Source organism: Rhododendron vialii, chromosome 13a, assembly GCF_030253575.1.
Source record: "Rhododendron vialii isolate Sample 1 chromosome 13a, ASM3025357v1".
NCBI lineage: Eukaryota > Viridiplantae > Streptophyta > Magnoliopsida > Ericales > Ericaceae > Rhododendron > Rhododendron vialii.
In genome coordinates, this window is record NC_080569.1 from 2,344,315 (window position 1) to 2,363,587 (window position 19,273).

The following is a 19,273-nucleotide window of genomic DNA, read 5'->3' on the forward strand; positions in this document are numbered from 1 at the left end:
AAGTTCGACTCGGCTTGTTTGGTGCCCAGACAAAAATCAATTAGGTTTGAGATTTTCGGTGCTGTTCCGACCACTGCGGTAATGCATGCATGGTACAACTTGCTACACCACTGGATTGACAATCCACTTGCCATGGCTTAAACGTCTGATTCATTTGTTTTGAAAGTCATCGATTACTTGTACATGCAATTACTTAAATTGTCCCAAATTGGTTTCTAGCTCAATTAGCATCTCCTTGTCCTCACCATATGGCAGGTCAGGGTTTCGGGCGCTCTATCGTGGGCGTTTGGAATTTAGAGGTTATAAATAGCTTCTGAAACCCCTTGTTCCAAAATATTTGTCCCCTTTTTCTTTTTTTTTTTATATATATAGTTATTCTTCTTTCTAGACTAAAAAATAAACTACTCCTACTTCGTAATTTTTGTACGAATTCTATACACCAGTTTAGACCTTTTCAATTAGCATGAAAAAAATTCAGAAACTAATATGTACTAATGTTCTAGAAGAAAAAGGACAAACAATGTGGGACAGTTGGAATAATGAATCTATATTTTTTTTTTGACAACTCAAAGGTCTGAACCAGTTTACTTGCATCTCAATTAATTTTTTTTTGAGATCAATTCAACGATTCACAAGCATATGCCAAATTAAAAGTCGAAGCAAAACATCATCGAGTGAATAAGTTGGTGTCGTACCTTCCCATTTTTTACCATTGCCCATTGGTCCAGAACATTTTAAAACCGGCTTTGGCCCAGAATGTTGCCACTTCGAAATCAAACTCAACTTACTAGGTTCAATTGCGCATTATGACCCATTGATACTCGGGTACTGGGCTCCTTGTTTTGGTCCATGGAAGCGTGACCTCTCTCTCCTCTTTGTTCTGGGCAAGTTGGGCCAATAACTAGTAAATTCTAGCTCACTTGTAACCACATTTCTTGGGAAAAATGACAGTCCAAGACGTATTTCGATAATTAATACCCGTCAAGAACATTTTCAGCATTAACAAATATTCTTAGCATGTCCTTAGCGGTTATTAATTATCAAAATACGTCATGGGCTGTCATTTTCCCCATTTTTTGTGGAAGGCCTAAAATTTTAGCCTACTGGACATGGGCCTGGTAGGAATGATCCAGTTAGTTGGTTATCTATAAGCAGGGGAATAACGATCCAGGACATGTTTTGATAATTAATATCCGTTAAGAATATTTTCAGCATTAACAAATGTTCTCAGTATGTCCTTAGCGGTTATTAATTATCAAAATACGTCATGGATTGTCATTTTCCCCATTTCTTGTGGAAGGCCTAAAATTATAGCCCACTGGACATGGCCCTGGTAGGAATGATCCAGTTAGTTGGTTATCTATAAGTAGGGGAATAACGACCCAAGACATGTTTTGATAATTAATATCCGTCAAGTACATTTTTAGCATAACAAATGTTCTCAGCATGTCATTAAAGAGTATTAATTATCAAAATATGTTATTGACCGTCATTTTCCCTACAAGTAACACCATTTAGTTTTAGGGGTGGACATCGTATCGTGTCATATCATCTTGTGTTCGTCTCATAATTCTCTCAACCCTAACCTGATCTATTTAGCTTTTCGTGTTATCATGTCGTGTCAGGAATAGCCGACCCTAACCTGCTAAATTATTGTCGTGTTATCGTATCCTTTTATAAATTCTCGTGACGTATTCGTGTCAAAATTCTATCAACCGTAACCCGATCCGTTTAACTTTTCGTGTTATCGTGTTGTGTTATATTATTATTCCGTTTCAAAAATAGCTGACCTTAATCCGCTAACTTCGTGTTGTGTTGTGTTTGTTTTGTCTCGTGTCGAAAATTTTCACCTCTAACATTCTATCGCAAAAAAATAAAATAAAAAGGAGGAGTACTTGGGTAGGTCACGTGCTGATGCGCGTTATCTATGGACTAGGTTCATCCGCAAGCGGCGCACGTTATCTCCCATAGCCCTAACCTAAACGCCCAAGCGCAATTTAGCATCCACGGGGAAAGAAAGCAAGCGCATATGCGGAATCTCTGCTGGTTTCCATCGCATAGGGGCCGCTTCTCCCACACAGCTCCCTTCACTCCCCAAAAATCTCCCCCCTTCTCAACCTAGGGTTTAGACAAACACACGTGTGGTTGTGACCTAGGGTTTCCTAACAAGTGCAGTGCATGTTCTCTCAATGCCTGGAAATCCACTAACTTCATCGTCGGCTGTAAACCCTAAAAAGCTCGAAACTGCTGATTTCGGGACCTCTGAAACTGCTGATTTTGGGACCTCTTCGGGTGCAATCCTTCTGATTTTTCGTTGCTTAATGAGCGCACGACCCTAATTTGACTCGGACTCCTGCGATTTCTCGTGTTCGAATGGCGCCTAGTCGCAGGAAAGGCGGAGGCAGAGCTTCCGCGGCGGCCGCCACAGCCGCCGCTTGCAAGAAGTGGAAAGTCGGCGATCTCGTCCTAGCCAAGGTCAAGGGTTTCCCAGCTTGGCCCGCAACGGTATGCCTATAGTGATATAGTCTCTTATACAGACGTATTTAAACTTCTTAAACAATTTTAGGGCTTATTTCCGTAGTTATTGGTGATGGATCTGAGGCAAAGATTGATTGCTCTGAGTTTGACGCTTGAGATTTAGTTTTGTTGTTTCAGTTTCATATATACAAGCGCTAAGTGTTATTATAGGTGTTGTTAGCTTCTGAGATAGAATTGAAGGTTAAAAAGAAAGTTAATTTGTGTTGTTGGTGGCAGGTAAGTGCGCCGGAGAAGTGGGGATACACTGCTGGTTGGAAGAAGGTTCTTGTGCACTTCTTTGGAACCCAGCAAATGTGAGTAGTTCTGTCCATTTCTGAAGCCTTGTCTAACTGTTTTACTAGATCACCCGGAAGTAGGTTGTAGATATTGCTGTGTACATGATGAGATCTTCTTGTGGTTAATACTTTTCTTGAATATGCCTTATGTGGATATCTCCTCATCGCACCACCATCCCAACGAACAGTGATAGTTATTTCTGTTATTGTGTTGTTTCCAAATATACATTGCGGAAGCAGTAGGTTTCGTGATCAAATCTTGTCCTCTTGATATTCTGGAGGGAATTTTTTTGCCCTGACTGGCAGGAAATGCAATTTAACCTGGTTGTGCATGGTAGAAAAGATAGAGACATTGTGTGTTCAGGGTTTAGTCATGTGCTACTTTCTAGTCTTTTTCCCAATCTGTTTTATTTGCTCTTGATGCTGTTTTCCAATTTCATTTTGGGTTTTCATATTCAACAAAATCGCCTCCAGTCCAGGTAGAAGCCGGAATCTTCGTTCCTTCACGCTGTTTCATGCTGTTTTCCAATTTTCTTTTGGGTTTTCATATTCAACATAAGCACCTCCTGTCCAGGTAGGAGCCTTCTTTTCCCATTTTCCTTTGTTTAGTTTTGTTCATTCTTCCAATGGACGATGGTGTGGTGTTAGGGCCAGGGAGACATAACATTGGTTAGGATGATATTGCTCAGGGGTTATACAACGGTTACAACCTATGTGTGCCATCTTATGAATGTTCATTGTGGCTCTTTTTATGTGTCCTTTGCCTATGTTTTCTTGTAGCATGTTTTTTCTTTTTGATTTCGTGGCATTCTAATTGAACTAAATGAAAATTCTTGCTTGCATTATATGTCATGGTCAGATGTTTCCACTGAATAACTGAATGTTTTATTGCACTGGTGAATGCCATTCAACAAAGATCCTTGGTCTACTTGTGTCATTTCTTAGCTAATAAACTATCTGCTTTTGTCCTAATGGGGACTTAGGGACTGCATCATTACCGCTAATGAGTTCTCTTGACTACATAGTTATATGTAGGGCTGTAAATGAACCGAGCAGCTCCCGAGCTTGGCTCGTCAAGGCTCGGCTCGACTACTAAACAAGCTGCTCGTCAAGGCTCGGCTCGACTACTAAACGAGCTGAGCTCGAGCTCGAGTATTCGGCTCGTTTACTAAACGAGACAAAAGCTCGGCTCGTTAAGGGAGGCTCGACTCGATTAAAGAGGCTCGTTTAGTAAATGACTAAGCTTGGGTCGTTGGCTCGAGCTCGAGTTTTTGGCTCGTTAAGTAAATGAGCCGAGCTCGAGCTCGCCGAAGCTCGGTTCGGCTCGTTTACACCCCTAGTTATATGTAAGGGTGGAGGAGAAGTGAAGAGGGGTGCTGGTTTCGGCCTTTGGCATCTTTGGGTGTTTTTTTTGGGGTAGTGGGCAAGTGGTGCCTGGTGGCTACTTGTCTTTGATACATCTACGTCTCTGGACCAGTTAGCCTTGACCTCCCTATGTCACAACTCTCTCTCTCAGTTCTTTTTATCTTCTCTCCTTAGTAGGTAGGCTAATAAGTAGGTCTATAGTATTTTGAAGATAGTTCTTACTGGTATTACATATATAGATACTAGCTCCGTAGATGTGCTTAACTTCAGTGGATGAGAAACATTTGGTATAATAACAAGAGAATGTATGCGTACGTGCCAGCCACTGTGCAGATTTGATCACCACTGTTGATTTTTAACATGATTTATGCCGATTTCGTTATCTGATCTCATACCTTTTTTTTGGTAGAATTTTTTTTTCATTTTGTTACTGTCAGTGCATCTCCATTCTCAATAGTTTTCACAGTCACTATCGGTTAGCACTTTAGTCTCTTTGCAGGAGAGTGTTAGCTCTTTACTTAAAGCATCTTTAACCCAACTAGTAATTATTCCCTTCGTTCCTAATTGTTAGTCCATCATTCGATTTTGGGATGTTCCAAAATGTTAGTTCTTTTCTAGAAAAGGAAGTAGAAATTTCATTATTTCCCAAAATTATCCCTCATAAGTGAATATTAAGTGTTGCAAAGTATGTAGAATATAGGGGCAATAATGAGAATGATGTCACTAAATTTGAACACAGGTGCAATTGTTCTATGTCTCCGTAAAATGTTGGAACTCCCAAAAGGGACCAACAATAAGGAACGAAGGGATTATGTTTTTCAGAAAGTGCATTTAGAACCATATCACTATTTATTACAGTCCAACCACAAGTCTCTGCCAAAACTAAAACTCAACTTTCCTTTCAAATAGATACAATAATGACCAGATGATTAATGTAGTTGTGATAGGTGCAAAATGAGAAATAATTGGTGGTGATTGAAATTTATCATGTTAGGTTCGAGGATATTGAAGGTAACGAATGACATAAGAAAACAAATCCTACTACAATTGAAGAATAAACTCTAAAGTGCTGACCCTTGGCAATTGTTTTAAAAAATAATGCTGATCCCGCTACATTATTTGGTGCATTGCGTTTTGCTAAAGTTAATTCCCTTTTGCCATTTGATGTGGTTATGCACCTCTAATCTCATGTGATAATATTTTTTACCATAGCTTATTATTTCTTCCAATTTGTTAACCGTATCTATTATTTCAATCTCGCAAGGGGTATTTATCGTTGTTGTTCGAGTTCGACTCGCACTCTAAATTCACTATAATTCTCGGAAAAAAAATCAGTCTAATCTATCACAACTTTTCTTTTTACTTTTTTAGAAGTACATTATTACTCGATGATATCATTGGTAATGTCTAATTTTTATGTTTGGCGACTATTGTAGTTTTTCCCCCCCTTTCTTTCTACCCAGTAATAACAATACCCATGTAATCTCCAATTGATGGAGTATGGGCGGGGGAGGTCCGGAGACAAGCCTAATCTTTGCTTATCATAAATTTTAACGTTGAAATAGCGACTCCTCTGTACCTCCAAAAATCAAGGAACTCAAGAGACATTATGCAGTGGAATGCCTCCGTATCAAAGCCTGAAGGCTTCAGAGAGAGCAGATTTAGAGACCCAATTCATTTTCTGTGATTTAGAGACCCAATTCATTTTCTGTGCTCATTACCTGCTTCCTTCATTCAAAATCAAGAGCATTAGTAATGCATAATAACTAAGTACATGACTGTTTCCGTATCTCTTCTTATTGCTGTTCGGCTCCCCTGTTACTCAATAATCTTGTCGTCATCGTTAAGCAACCTTACTTTCTACTCCAATTTTTGGATTCAGCTCAGCTCTGTGAAAGACCCTTGTGCATTATATTTTTTGATGACAATATTTGGATCCGTTTGAATTTAAATCAACTACATTATTTTCTGCACTTATCGGGCTATATTCCTCGCTGCAGTCCAACATACGGACAGATTTAACGTGCACGCATGTGTCAGGCAGTATATTGGAGCCTTGGAGGTATAAATTGTCATGCGTGTTGTGCTTGTGAAATCGGTTTAGCTTTTGACATGGGAAGCTAGCTTTCCCACTTGTTGCCACATGTATGGCAAAAAAGTCGTTATTTTCATGCGAGGCTGCTGACTTTACCGCATGCGGATAGGAAAGTGGTGACGAAGCTCCCTAGCCAATTTAATACAAGTAGTATGACATGTATATCATGAAAATGGTTGTGCCTGTTTCTTTAAAATCAAATTATCATATACTTTTCTGTTTGTATAATTTGTACTCTCTACTTTTTTATTTTATCAAAATAGGAAGAGAATTTTTGTAACTTCTTCTGGTATGGCCTATTGGTAATATTTGGTATTATCTACTATCTCTACTGTCCTCTTCATCTCCTCTCCTTTCTTTAGTTGCCCTTCTTTTACGTTTGACTGTTCTCTCCATATTCCTAGACTTTTGCATCTCACTTTGTTCCCTTGTTATCATCATGAATCATGTATGTCCTCTTACAACGTTCAATATCTTTGTCTCTTGTTTTCCTTCTACCCTTTTTCACGTATACATGACAAGAATGGATTATTATCAATCAAAAGATGAAAACTCAAGGCCTCCCAACAAAGAGAAAAATGTAGTCAAATTGATGTAGCCTGTAGGGATCGCACGAAGATAATGGTTGGGATATATTTAAGTTGCCAACTATTCTTAGAAGCCTGAAAAATGCCTTGTCTATTTCCAATGCATTCGGACTTTTAGGGGTTTAAGCGATAAAATCTATTCGTAGTAGTACGTCTTCTTTAGGAAAGTTTAAATTTGGCTCGTTCTATGTATCTTTAGGATGTCATGAAGCCTATATGTAGGCTTTGTTGGTTGAAACAAAGTGTGCTATACAAGATGTACCAGGGTTTCCCTCTATATTTCTCTCTCCTCTCTTGTTACCTCCTCTCTGTCTTTCCTGTTGGGTTCTCTCCTTATCTCCCAAACGTTCTCTCTATGTTCCCTTTCCTGTCATTAAATAAGAGGCATTGTTTGTGTGGTTGGGGACCCTTTTTGCCGTCTTCTTCCTGTTATTTTTTGCTGGTTGATTAGGGCTGTTACTGTTTGTACCCACGCAGCATGGAATCAGCCCAGTTCTTCCTGTATTGGCATTCTTTCCTCATACTGCATGAAGCCTGTTCCACCACGAAACATTTGGTGCATAGAAATCTGGCGAGAGGCCCATCAAATGTTATGAAAACCCACCTCCCGTTTTGATCAACTTGAGGGAATTTATTGTTGGTCTTGTGAAGTCTGATTCGGTCAGGTCGCGGGGGCCGAGGGGTAGTGCCTCTGAAACCTATACAAGGGTATTACATTACTTGGTGATGTATACCCTAGATTATAAATACTTGCTATACGTAGTAGTCGATGTAACTTTTACTCTCTTCATTTGATACAGAATGGAAACTGGTGTGAGCCGTGGATGTACGCAATTTCACAGTTGGGGAGTCACGTAACAATCTTTGTCTTGCATTTTGTTTTCTTTGCGCGTTGTGTGTGTTGGTTTGGTCAACATTTGTATCCTTATGGCATGCCCATGTTCATTGGTTTGTGCTGCCCGTGTGCAACAATCTTGCTAAATTTGTGGGAATTCCACATTTCCAACAACTGACAGGTCCAACCTCCAGTTCACTTAGCCTTTGCTCATCTAAATTGCACCAAACTAACCGCCGGTTAATCCACTTTTCTGCAAACCACTTACCGCATGGATCCATCTTGTTCGCTGTCCTTTTGGGTACAAATGGTTAGTTTAAAAACTAACAAATCAAAGGAAACTAGAGGGCTAGGGGAAAGATGCGTATCTACATAGCGACCAGAGATGGTGCCTGAGTTTCTCATGGTACTAGATGCCAAATGAATGGCTAAACTTCTCAGAAATTCAACCGAACGTCCTACTGTCGGTGACCAATCTACTCTCGAACCTTGGCCCCAATTCACAGGGATAACCTAGTTAGAACTTTGCTCCCATCAGATAAGATTGGCTATCCCAACCTTGTTAATACCTCCCACACACATGAATACAAATAAACGTAAGAAATCTTATAAAGAATTGAAATCTGTGAACCATCCGATGTTCGGATAAACTACTTACAGATGAATTTTTCCACCAGCTTTGCTGTATGTTGGTGGGAAACATTATTTGAAGTGGAAAATTTTGGATTTGCTCTCCAGTATTGTACTCCTCCTTTAAGGTTCTGAGAGTGATCTTCTGTGTAGAGTTTGTGCTCCATACATATGTGTAATTTGTATGCTTGAATTTAAGTGTACGGGCCAACGGGCTTGTTGCTCAATGGCACTTCCTCACCTCTTCCACATGGAAGGTGAGGGTTCGATTCTCACCAGGAGCATGAGTGCTTGTTGTGGTGGTTAATGCCCTTTGGTCTTGCCTCACCCGTATGCCACTTAGCGGTACCCTTCCCCATCCCCTTAGGAGTACGCTACATATCTATCGAGTTACCAAAAAAAGAAAGAATGCAAGTGTACAGACTCTCTTGGATTACAGTGCATTTTGAGGTCAACAAATCATCAGATTGAAGGTTGATGTGGTGTTGCAGATGGGGTTTTCCTTCAGCGAGGACTGTTATTTGTTTCGTCCTTTGTCTCCTGATTAGCCTGTTGCAGTACCTAGGAGAGTCAACATTAGGGAATGGCATTTTCTCCTAGTGTGGTGTCTCAATTTGTTCTATGCTTTAGAGAGATCCAAAGAGATGAGAATCGTGCAGCTTTTTGCTTGGTGAGGCTGTTATCAAGTTCGTATTCTGCAAAAAATTACCCGTTTGTGTTTCATTTGATTGTTCATTTCCCATACTGGTTTGATTTTGTTACTTGTATAGTTCCTTTCCTGTTCTGTCTTTCTTCTCTCATTGAGCTTGAATGGTCTTACTGTACTGTTCAACTTCTCCTTATTGTTTTTCCCTGGATTTGGGTGCTGAATTGCATTTTTATTGCAGAGCCTTCTGCAACCCTGCCGATGTTGAAGAATTTACTGAAGAGAAAAAAGACACTCTTCTTCTTAGACGCCATGGGAAAGGTGCTGATTATGTCCGTGCTGTTCATGAGATTATTGAAAGCTATGAAGAGTTGAAGAAACAGGAGCAACTTGTTGATATTAACTACGTTGATGAAGCTAGTGTAACAAATGCATTGGACTTAGATGGTGATGTTGCATTAAATGATCAGATTGAGGCTCCTTCCATAATGCTTAGTTCATGTGTAAAGAAGTCTAATTCTACTGGAGAAAAGGAGGAGTCAAGCCTTCCTGTTGGAGATGCTGCATATGCGACAGAGGCAGATTTAGGAGATAGGGATACATCGTCTGAGGAGCCTAATGATAGTTCAGTAGTTACAAGAAAACCTCGGGCAAATATATTTTCGTCAGAAAAAAGTCGAGGAGATGTACAGCCACAAAACTCTTCGTCAGAGAAGAGGGATTCATCTGCTTCTAGGTCTAGAAGTTCATCAAGAGTCTACACAAGTAGATTCCAAAAGAAGTCCATGTTACCCTCCAGTAATAGCAATAAATTGGCGGAGGACATAGCTGCTAAAGTTTTGCAGAATGGTTTGGTGAGAAGGAGCAAAAGAATCAGGAAATCACCCGATGTGTCTGAAGGACATGATACTGGTTCACCTGCTCTTCTTCCGAATGGTGGCAACGAAGAAAATGGTTCTGAAATTGTCACGGTTGAATCGGATACTTTCAGCCTAACTGAAGGCAGCGCTGTGGAGTCTGGTTGTAAGCCTCTGCAGCCCGAGTCCGTTGTTGAGTGTGGTGAGAGAGATGTTGAGTTGAGCCTAGCGCTTGATTTCCAAATAAAGGCCGTTGTCCTGAAAAAGAAAAGGAAACCAAATCGAAAACGAGTGACTAACGATGCTCCTGAGAGTATTGATAGGCTAAACAAGAAGGCAGGTGCTGAGATTGAAGTGCATAAAGCTGGACAAGTTTCGCGAACTTCCAATGAAAAGTCCTTGGAAAGGTTCTCCAAAGAAGATGGCGACGAGCATCTTCCATTAGTAAAAAGGGCTAGGGTTCGGATGGGCAGACCATCTTCTGTAGGGGAGGAGCTTGATACCGTCATGCAATCGGAAGATAAATTAATAGAAGTGTCAAATAGCTTTTCTAGGCAGGTTTCTACACAATCTCAACAACATGGTCCTGATAAAAACTTGTTTTTGGTGAACGGAGTTACGGAGATTCCATCGCTGCCAAATAAAGGACCTCAATCTTCAGCTCAACCGCCTCAGCTTTCGGATCTCAAGAAAAAACAACAATTTTGTTGTTCAGTGGATGGAGAAGCTGCTTTACCTCCGTCTAAACGCCTTCATCGAGCCCTGGAAGCTATGTCAGCTAATGCTGCAGAAGATGGTCAAATGGAAGAACCATTGTCGAAGAAGATATTGACTAATGGATGTTGTTTATCGTCCCCAACGGACTCCCTTCACACGTCGATGGAGAGCGGACTGAGTAATGGATTTGGGGTACAGAATGTAAGCATTCTTAGCAACAATGCTTCACTCGGCACCTGTGGGATTTCGGACATTTGTGATCCTGCTGAACCAAAGGAAATTGTGAAATCTTCTACAGAAGTTTCGATCTGTCACAGACCAGTCAGAAGTTCCAGTAGCCCAGAGCATGAATTATGCAAAGATATACATGTGGATGCTGGGGACCATTTTGATTCCAGAGGTATCAAATTTTCATGTTCAGGTACTCAAAATTGTGAGCCGATGGTTGTGGCCCAAATTCCAAAGCCTTTATCACCTGATTCTATTGAAGAACAGACCTGTCTCGGATGCAATCAAGGTTCACTGGCTCAGATGTTGCCTCTGAAGGACGAATGCAGAAATGAGAATCCCGGGTCTGAGTTTAGCAACGATAAAGCTGAAAAACCTCTGAGTGAACTTGATTCATCAGATCATTCTGGAATGTGTTCAGATTCTGTCTTAATGGCTGTTGATCGTAAATGTTCACCACAAAATGGTACTAATTTGCTTCTTTGCAGCACAGAGGGTAGTTATTCTGGGAGTGCCAAGTTGTGGAAACTTTCCCTTCATGCAGACGACCAAGTTGATGGCATGTAAGCATGTGCTGATAATTTACCATATGGTTTTCTTATAGTGTCAATTAGATGTTACAATTTTCAATTAATTTCAGCCTTCAGATATTAATTTACTCTATTTCTTGTCTGCACTCTCTTTTGAAACTTTGTGGCTTGATGCTTCTTCATTTTAGGTGCGAGGTTGTGAAAGAAATTAAACCAACACAGAGGGAGTCTAATGGTATTCTAACGTCTACATCAGTGAAGGTTATGGCTGGAGCTGCTGCGGATGGTCCGCCAAATTTATCTCATTCTAATTCTGTTTCTGATGACCATTTGGGTTATAAGGATGTCTCATCTTCAACTCCTTCAGATGGTGTAGGCTCTCTTGCACGCGCGTCTCCTCCCAATACATCGATCTGCAATACTTCAACATCTGATAATGATAACATTCTTGAAAATAATGGCTGTTGTAGTCCCGATGTTAATTTGCACCCTGCGAAATCCAAAAATACGGGCAAATGGAGCAGTAAAGCAGAAGCAGCTACTGCTCTAGCATCTTTTCAGGCCGTCATTGGAACATTAACAAGGACAAAGGAAAGCATTGGCCGAGCCACTCGCATTGCAATTGACTGTGCAAAGTTTGGTGTTGCTGCTAAGGTATGTTCATATTTTTGTGGTTCTCATGTCCCAATGCTGCTTGAGGGATGGAGACATTGTCTACCTATTTGGGTTGTTCATCGTTCAGTTCTGGCAGATTTGTCATTGATCTGCCAACCGAATGGAAGGTCTGTCGGATTTGATATTGATCTGCCAACTGAATGGAATGGTGTACGTTCGCTATTTCAGCAAACAATTTGTCTGACGTTGTAATTGAATTTTACATAGTCAAACCATTCAGTTTAAAGAGAGAATATCGGGCCTTTGAACCATCGAGGCAAAAGGCCAACACCCTGGCCTTGGAATTTTGAATTCACAAAATACCACTAACAGAGAGATGATCCGAAAATAAGTATTTGAAGAGATAATTGATGACAATTTGAAGTATTTGGTCGGGACTTGGGAGGGAGAGTATTAAGGAGAATAAAATAAGTGTGTTTAGAAGCTGAATGACGATTAAGTTTTGGAATTCTTGATTAAGGTTTTCTTGGTAGTCTTTTGATTAAGTAGCTAGCTCCTATTTGGTATAACCATACGTTTCTACATCTCATGATCCGTTATATACCAGGGTCAAGAACATCATGTTTGTGGATTGTTATCATAAGTTTTCGCTGGGTGTCATCATAATTTTTTGCTATAAAGTGCAATATGTTCTTTTCTCTGTTTCTCTATCCCTTTCTGTGTCTTTCTTTTCTTTTCTGTAGTGGAAACCATAATGGAGTGTTCTGTAATTGGTTACTGCATTTAATTTATTTTTTCTTTTATTCATGTCCTATTTAAGATCCCTTTGGTAATTGTAAACAGTTGCAGCAGACATTATACTTTTGTACCATATATTTTCATTGATGCGTAGAGTATTTAAATTCAGGTGGTCGAAATTCTTGTCCGTGATTTGCAAAGTGAATTAAGTTTGCGCAGAAGGGTTGACTTGTTTTTCCTTGTGGACTCTATCACACAGTGCTCTCGAGGTTTGAAAGGTAAAGTATTCAATGCCATGCTATAAAACCACTGGATCGTGATGTTCCTAGATGTCATGTATATTTGAATGATTCTTCTGGTGATGACGGATCATCCGTTGTCTTTCATTTATTGGTGATGCTGAGGTTTGATGCGAATTTCCAGGTGGCGTTGGTGGTATTTATCCTTCAGCAATCCAAGCAGTGTTGCCACGCTTGTTATTAGCTGCTGCTCCTCCTGGAAGTGATGCACAAGAAAATCGTAGGCAGTGTTTGAAGGCAAGGGACAGTGACCTCCTTTCTTCAACCGAAATACAGAAGAAAAAGCAGTAATAACAACAGATGTAACATTTTGGTTTTGAGCCTTTGGCTTACAATTTCTCCTTCCCTTTACTGTGTAGGTTTTGAAGCTTTGGTTGGAAAGAAGGATCCTTCCAGATTCCATTGTTCGCCACCATATTCGAGACCTTGAGTCCCTCAGTGTTTCATCTTCTTCTGGTCCCTATTCTCGTCGGCCCTTGCGCACAGAAAGGGCTTTTGATGATCCTATTAGGCAAATGGAGGGTATGCTTGTTGATGAATATGGAAGGTCTGAAATTTTCTCTAACTTCTCTACATCGTTCTCTTGGGAATAGAAAAGATATGAAAGTCATCAATTTGTCTTGTTGTTTCAGCAATTCAAGTTTTCAGCTTCCTGGTTTTCATATGCCCCCTATGCTCAAGGATGAAGGGGAAGAAAGCGATTCTGATGGTGGGAGTTTCGAGGCTGTTACTCCTGAGCACGATTCCAAAACCCCTGAAGAAACGGAAGGAATTCCAGTACCTGCAGCAATAGGGAACCATAGACATATTTTGGAAGAGGTTGATGGCGAGCTTGAAATGGAGGATGTGGCTCCCACTTGTGAAGCTGTTACGAGTTCCACCTCAACTTCTTGCATCAATACTTCAAAGTCTATGCACCCTCAGCTTGAACAACATTTTCCACCTACCTTCACCCCACCAGTACCTGAGAATGTGCCGCCATCGTTTCCTCCTTTGCCAACATCACCACCACCTGCAGCTCCACCCCCGCCACCAGCCCTTCCACCCCCACCGCCAGCCCTTCCACCCCCACCGCCAGTCCTTCCACCCCCACCACCAGTCCTGCCGCCTATGCCTCCAATGCCTGCTTCTGTATCCGATAGTCTTGATTCAAAGCTCTATGTGAGTGCAAGTGTATTGCTCCTTAATTCTTTTGCAATATTTTTCTTTACTAACGGAGAGCCGTGTTCTGTCTTCTGGAGCATTCATTTTACTGTTCTTTGTGTTGATTGGGCTTACATTTGCAGAATGTCAGAGAAAACTTGCATCAGTTTGGGGCCCAGCAGCCTGTTGCACCTGGAGTAAACTCAATAAACTCCGATGCAGTGCTTTATCAGGCTCCTGAATCCAGAGACGTTAAGATGCAAACACAGATACCAGATTTCAGCAGTAATCCTGGGCCGCATCAGCCAGTTTTACCTATGAATGGTGTCCAACAGTCGGATGGTGCCACCTTCTACAACAAGGGTTATCATCTGCCACCACCTCAACCTGCACCATCAAATCAGTTCTCTTACGTTCAGTCTGATCAGCAAGTGCAGTCAAGGGAGCTCCCACCCCCTCCCCCTTCCTATCCTAACAGAGCCCATTTTGCGCAGAGCACAGATGGTGGAAGTTTTTGCACCGACCACGACAGAATGAACGTGGCCCCACATGAGCACAGGGAGAGCTGGAGGTTTCCGGGGCCCTCATTTTCTGGTAAGCTGTGTTAGTTGATTTGACTCAGAGATTCTACGTCTGGTCACGCGTTGTCTTTTTCGCTTTGATATTTGTTGGTTACATGTTATTTATGGCAACACTGCCTCAGGTACGCACTACCCTGAACCTGCCAGAGGGCCATATCCTCCTGCGCCGTATGGTGGCCCACCGTGTGAACCACCATTACCAAACCATATGTGGGGTTTTCCTCCCCAGACTGTGAACCATAGAGAATTCACGGCTCATAGACCACCATCCAGAGGTCCAATCCCAGTGGCAACCAGAGGTTTGTGTTCGCTTCCCACTTCTTCTTTAGGCAAATAGGAAATTCTGCTCGTGTGCTATTTGATCCTTTATATCGTGTCTAGCTCAATTTTGAGGGAACTAAAATCGCTTATTGCATCCCTTCAGCTCCTAGCTTTTGGCAACCAAGATAAACCGTCACTGTGGTGCTAACAATGCTGGTACTATACACTTTCCTTCTCCTGTTTTTGCATCGTTTCAATGCATATTTACCTTGCTACTGACTACATTCTTGTTGCAATTGTTAGGTATAACCCGTTTTTGATCTCGGTACTGCGGCTTGTTGAAATGTTTGAGATAATATTCTGGTCCAGCTGTTTCTAGAATTCGGAGGCTCAATCTTCAGAAAGTTACGCAGCAGTAAACAAAGAAATGTTTGGTACGTGGTTGTATATATGTTCTTCTATCCTCTCTTCTGCTAATGCGCATGGTTTAGACAGGCCATTGGTGAATGGAGAGAGCTGTAACCTATGTCTAGGCTGTTGACTTATGTATGGATTATATCTTCTTCTTTTTTTTTGGAAGTTTGAGAGAATAAGTCTAATTTATGTTTTGAAGCCCTCTATAGGATGTTAATATCATTTTTGGGGAATTTGCTAGGAGTTCTTTTCTAACAACCGTCTTTTTTTAAGAGTTGTCTTATATCTTGTAAGAATTTGTCTGTCTTATTTTATTTGTACATTTCAAGGAGTATTCAGCATGAGCCGTTGGTTCAGAGTTATTGAAACTGAATGAAAATTCACAATTGAGAAGTTCTTATTGTTTCCCTGCGCAGTATATTAGTGGATAATACAGTGAGGTGGTTTTTTTTTTTTGTCTCAGATCTGTTGTGATTGTACTACTACTTGGAACAATGAACAGAAAGCGGCTATCCTTTCAGGGAAGAGCATGAAACAATTATGCTAGTGGAGAATCACGAACACATTTGCACAAGCATTCATAATGGATGTGGGCTCCCACACACACATTTGCAGTGTAGTGTGTGGTGGCCCACATCCATTGTGAGTGCTTGTGGTTCTAGCATTATTTAAGCACGAAATGAGAATTTTGATAGTTTGGTAGTAACATTATTGTTTTTCAGTTCTGCTATGCACAAAGATCACATGGACAGATTCTGCTCTTATATCTTTCATGGGGCCCGCTTAGGGTCCTACGAAGATGATCCGATTGGATTGTCCTATGCAGTTTGAAACGCCCATAATCATCATACAAGTACAAACCCTCTCTGAAAAAAGCCCATAATCATCCATGAAGCAAATCTCCCCCAAAGAAAGAAGAAAAGCACACGAAGGCAAGAAGCGGCGGACACCCCATCCGAAGAAGCTGCAAAACCACGGCAAGTACAAAACAAGGAAGAAGACTCAAAATGAACATTCAAACGCCCATACACAAGGGGCAAAATTCAAAGGCATAGCCGCCTCCACAAAAAGTCAGCAGAACAACAAAGCAGCACCAAAACAGTCAAGGAAACTCAGCAGACCCCGACAGTACTGTAAGTATTACACCTGTGAAATGCTCATTGAGACGAAAACACAAGGGTGGGCGGACTCGAGCAAACGTTATAGCAAAGCTCGCTAGGTCAAAAACCTTGCAAGGGAGACCTAGGCAAAACTTAGAGCACAAAAGGAGAGAGCATAACACACTGAGCGAACCCCAAATCAAAAACACAATTCAACTACGTAACGTCTGATTCTCCCAGTGGGATACGTAGGCAATCTCTTCTCAAGATTCGGTCCAATAACAAACACAAAACAGTATGTCGAGGTGTCAAAACTTGCCAAGGTGTCCACCATAGCCTGTCTGAGACATGGAAGCCGATCTAACAAATTAATGGGTTCTTCTCCCGAGGCATGTATAGTTGTATACAAGGGGCAATTCATGAGCATTTGTACCAATCAATGAGTAGGTTTAACATTTAGCATAACGTATGTGCAGAATGAGCAAACACTCCTTTTCAAATCCAAGCAAAGGGTACAAGTTTTCAAAACTCTCGTTTAAAAACACTTGTTCCTGTTTTCAAAACATAAAGGAAAAAGCCAATCCAAATCTGGATCTTACAAACTCCTCTAGCTAGGTATAAAAAGGGAACCCTTGGTTGATTGTTCGTACAGAAGCAAAACGGCCAAAGATGGCTTGGAAACAATTCTTCTCTAGACTATTTAGACAGAAGACTCACAGTCTCACAGCCAGAACTTTGGCCTCGATGTCCCGGACAACAGGACTTCTTGTCTGCTGCATTTTTGCAATTTTGACAGCAACTGTTGACATTTGTCTCGGCCTTGGCTTTTCCGCCAAGCTACCACTTCAACTCAAAACCTATCAAAAGCAGTACACCAAAAAGTTTCATGCTATGCTAAGAACAATCCTATCCGAGACAAAAATCCGAGATTGGCGAGAAGCCGACCAAGGACACACCAAATGGGCCAAGTCCAAAGCACCAATGGGTCGTAACCCAAACACCCAAAAGGGACAAGTCCGTACAACCAATGGGCCAAGCCTAGAAACTAAAAACCAAAAACCCTAGTCAGATCCCTACCCTCAGCCGACCTAAGACTTGATCCGCTGCGCACAGACATACTGATGCCACAGCCACCGAGAAGCCATCGCCACCTCCAGAACCAGCAAGAGCGGCTGCCACATGCCCACCCGCCGGACCAGATCCAAGCTTCAAAACCTTGGCAAACCGCGAGCAAATTGAAGTCCTCTTCGGTGAGGCAAAAAGAAACCGTTGGTGGGTTTTATCTACCGCGCTCAACTCGTCTGCTCAGAAATCAGTTCATTCACATTCGGACCAACTGTGGTCCTGACACGCCTGCGAATTTCAATCAAACGGCCAAGGGCGTTGTTTTGCTTTTTCAAGGGAAACGTTGTCATTATTATGAATTGCCATGGAAAAGCAACAGCAGGGAAATATATACAGGACTTGATCAGACGGCTCAAACATTTGATAACCATTTGCAGGGCTAAAAACGAATTGTTCACATCTAGTAGGTTTAGTTACTAATGGGGTATAATTTCACCATTACAGCTTTATTGTTCCACAAAAGAAAAATTATTCACAATAGATGAAAACAAACTCCGGCAGGAAAATACGATTGCATTTTAGCACATTTGGTTCTTCTATCGCGGCTCTTACTTGCCAAATGTTACGGTACCACCATTGATATTCAGGTTCGCAAATGAAAAACCGCCACTGGTATTTGTGCTCCCAATTGCTGGACCACCTCCGCTAAACTTGTTCACGGTTGATGCACCACCTCCGGTATTCTTCTTATTTTCGCCATCGTCATTCAAGTCTCCATCTTCATCGTCGTTCAAGTCGTCGTCGTCGTCGGATGCACCACCTCGGTCGGTACCCGTGTTCCCAGTTGAAGTGCCGGTGCCATCTTCGGGTTTCGGGCGTGACGCCTTTTTCCAATCTTCAATGATGAAGTTGGTTGGGTATTTTCGACCTTCGGATTCAGTTTTCAAAAATCCCTTACTGTCTGTTTCGATGGAAACCCACATTGCATACGTTGAAATTTCCAAATGGAAGACACTAACACCGCCCCTGGGTGTACTTGAACAACGTACAAGTATCACCTGATAGGCGAGAGTCTGGTTTTTTGGCGAGTGGTTTCTCAATATAGATCCACGTAACATTTATAAGCAATTTTACGCCAATTCCAATTCCAATTTTTATTTTTATTAGTACAGTATATGACTATTAATGTGATGGTTGGCTCTCCACTTAATTTATGTAAGCTTTCAGGTTGTATGTAAAATTCTTTAATTAATGGTATTAAAGTCAACCTACAACAATCTATACATGTTTAACCCTTTGGGCAAAAAGTAATAAATTGTCCTCAAGTCATTTTTCTTTAAAATTTGGTCATATTTGTTTAATTTTTTTTATGAAATTAATCAATCTTCTTAACAAGATGAATCTAAAAAGTGTGAAATTAATTATAACTCTCTCTTTCTCTCTCTCTCAGGTTCGAAATTTAACTAAGGCATGCGACCACTACTGCGCATGTTTTCAGACAGAATTACTTAATAAATAACTTATCATTAATACAAATATGCTACTTGCATCCAACTTTAAAATTAATAGCAATAAAAGACTTTTCCGAGCTAGCAAGTTGGTAGAGGTTCAATAGTTCAAATGCAGATGTTATTTACTCAAATAAACGAAAAAATGTTAGGTTAATGAAGTTGACTATCAGAGAATCTGATATTGCTAGTTTGGCATGACGTTTATTATCATTTAATACAAGGGTGGCCTCTCCACCTAGAAAT

At 41.1% G+C, this 19,273-nt stretch overlaps 1 protein-coding gene across 2 annotated transcripts; it reads left to right on the forward strand.

Moving 5' to 3' along the window:
• The first annotated feature begins 2,011 nt into the window (after positions 1-2,011).
• LOC131312308 (protein HUA2-LIKE 2-like) lies at positions 2,012-15,747 on the forward strand. Of its 2 annotated transcripts, XM_058339972.1 has the most exons (13): positions 2,490-2,505; positions 2,755-2,831; positions 3,288-3,387; positions 9,213-11,336; positions 11,492-11,957; positions 12,826-12,934; positions 13,080-13,192; positions 13,315-13,502; positions 13,588-14,116; positions 14,242-14,692; positions 14,802-14,978; positions 15,104-15,156; positions 15,244-15,747. In XM_058339972.1, the coding sequence occupies exons 3-12, from the start codon at positions 3,329-3,331 to the stop codon at positions 15,127-15,129; spliced, it is 4,242 nt and encodes a 1,413-aa protein (XP_058195955.1). In that variant the 5' UTR covers positions 2,490-2,505; positions 2,755-2,831; positions 3,288-3,328; the 3' UTR covers positions 15,130-15,156; positions 15,244-15,747. The 2 variants fall into 2 exon arrangements, with proteins under 2 accessions (XP_058195954.1, XP_058195955.1); XM_058339971.1 differs by lacking the exon at positions 3,288-3,387 and having other exon boundaries at positions 2,012-2,505.
• The last annotated feature ends 3,526 nt before the right edge of the window (positions 15,748-19,273 follow it).

Coding starts and splice junctions, on each gene's coding strand:
- LOC131312308 (XM_058339971.1), top strand. CDS start 2,374: ATGGCGCCTAGTCGCAGGAAAGGCGGAGGCAGAGCTTCCGCGGCGGCC. Junction 13,193..13,314: donor ATCGTAGGCAGTGTTTGAAG/GCAAGGGACAGT, acceptor TTTACTGTGTAG/GTTTTGAAGCTTTGGTTGGA. Junction 14,693..14,801: donor TCCGGGGCCCTCATTTTCTG/GTAAGCTGTGTT, acceptor ACACTGCCTCAG/GTACGCACTACCCTGAACCT.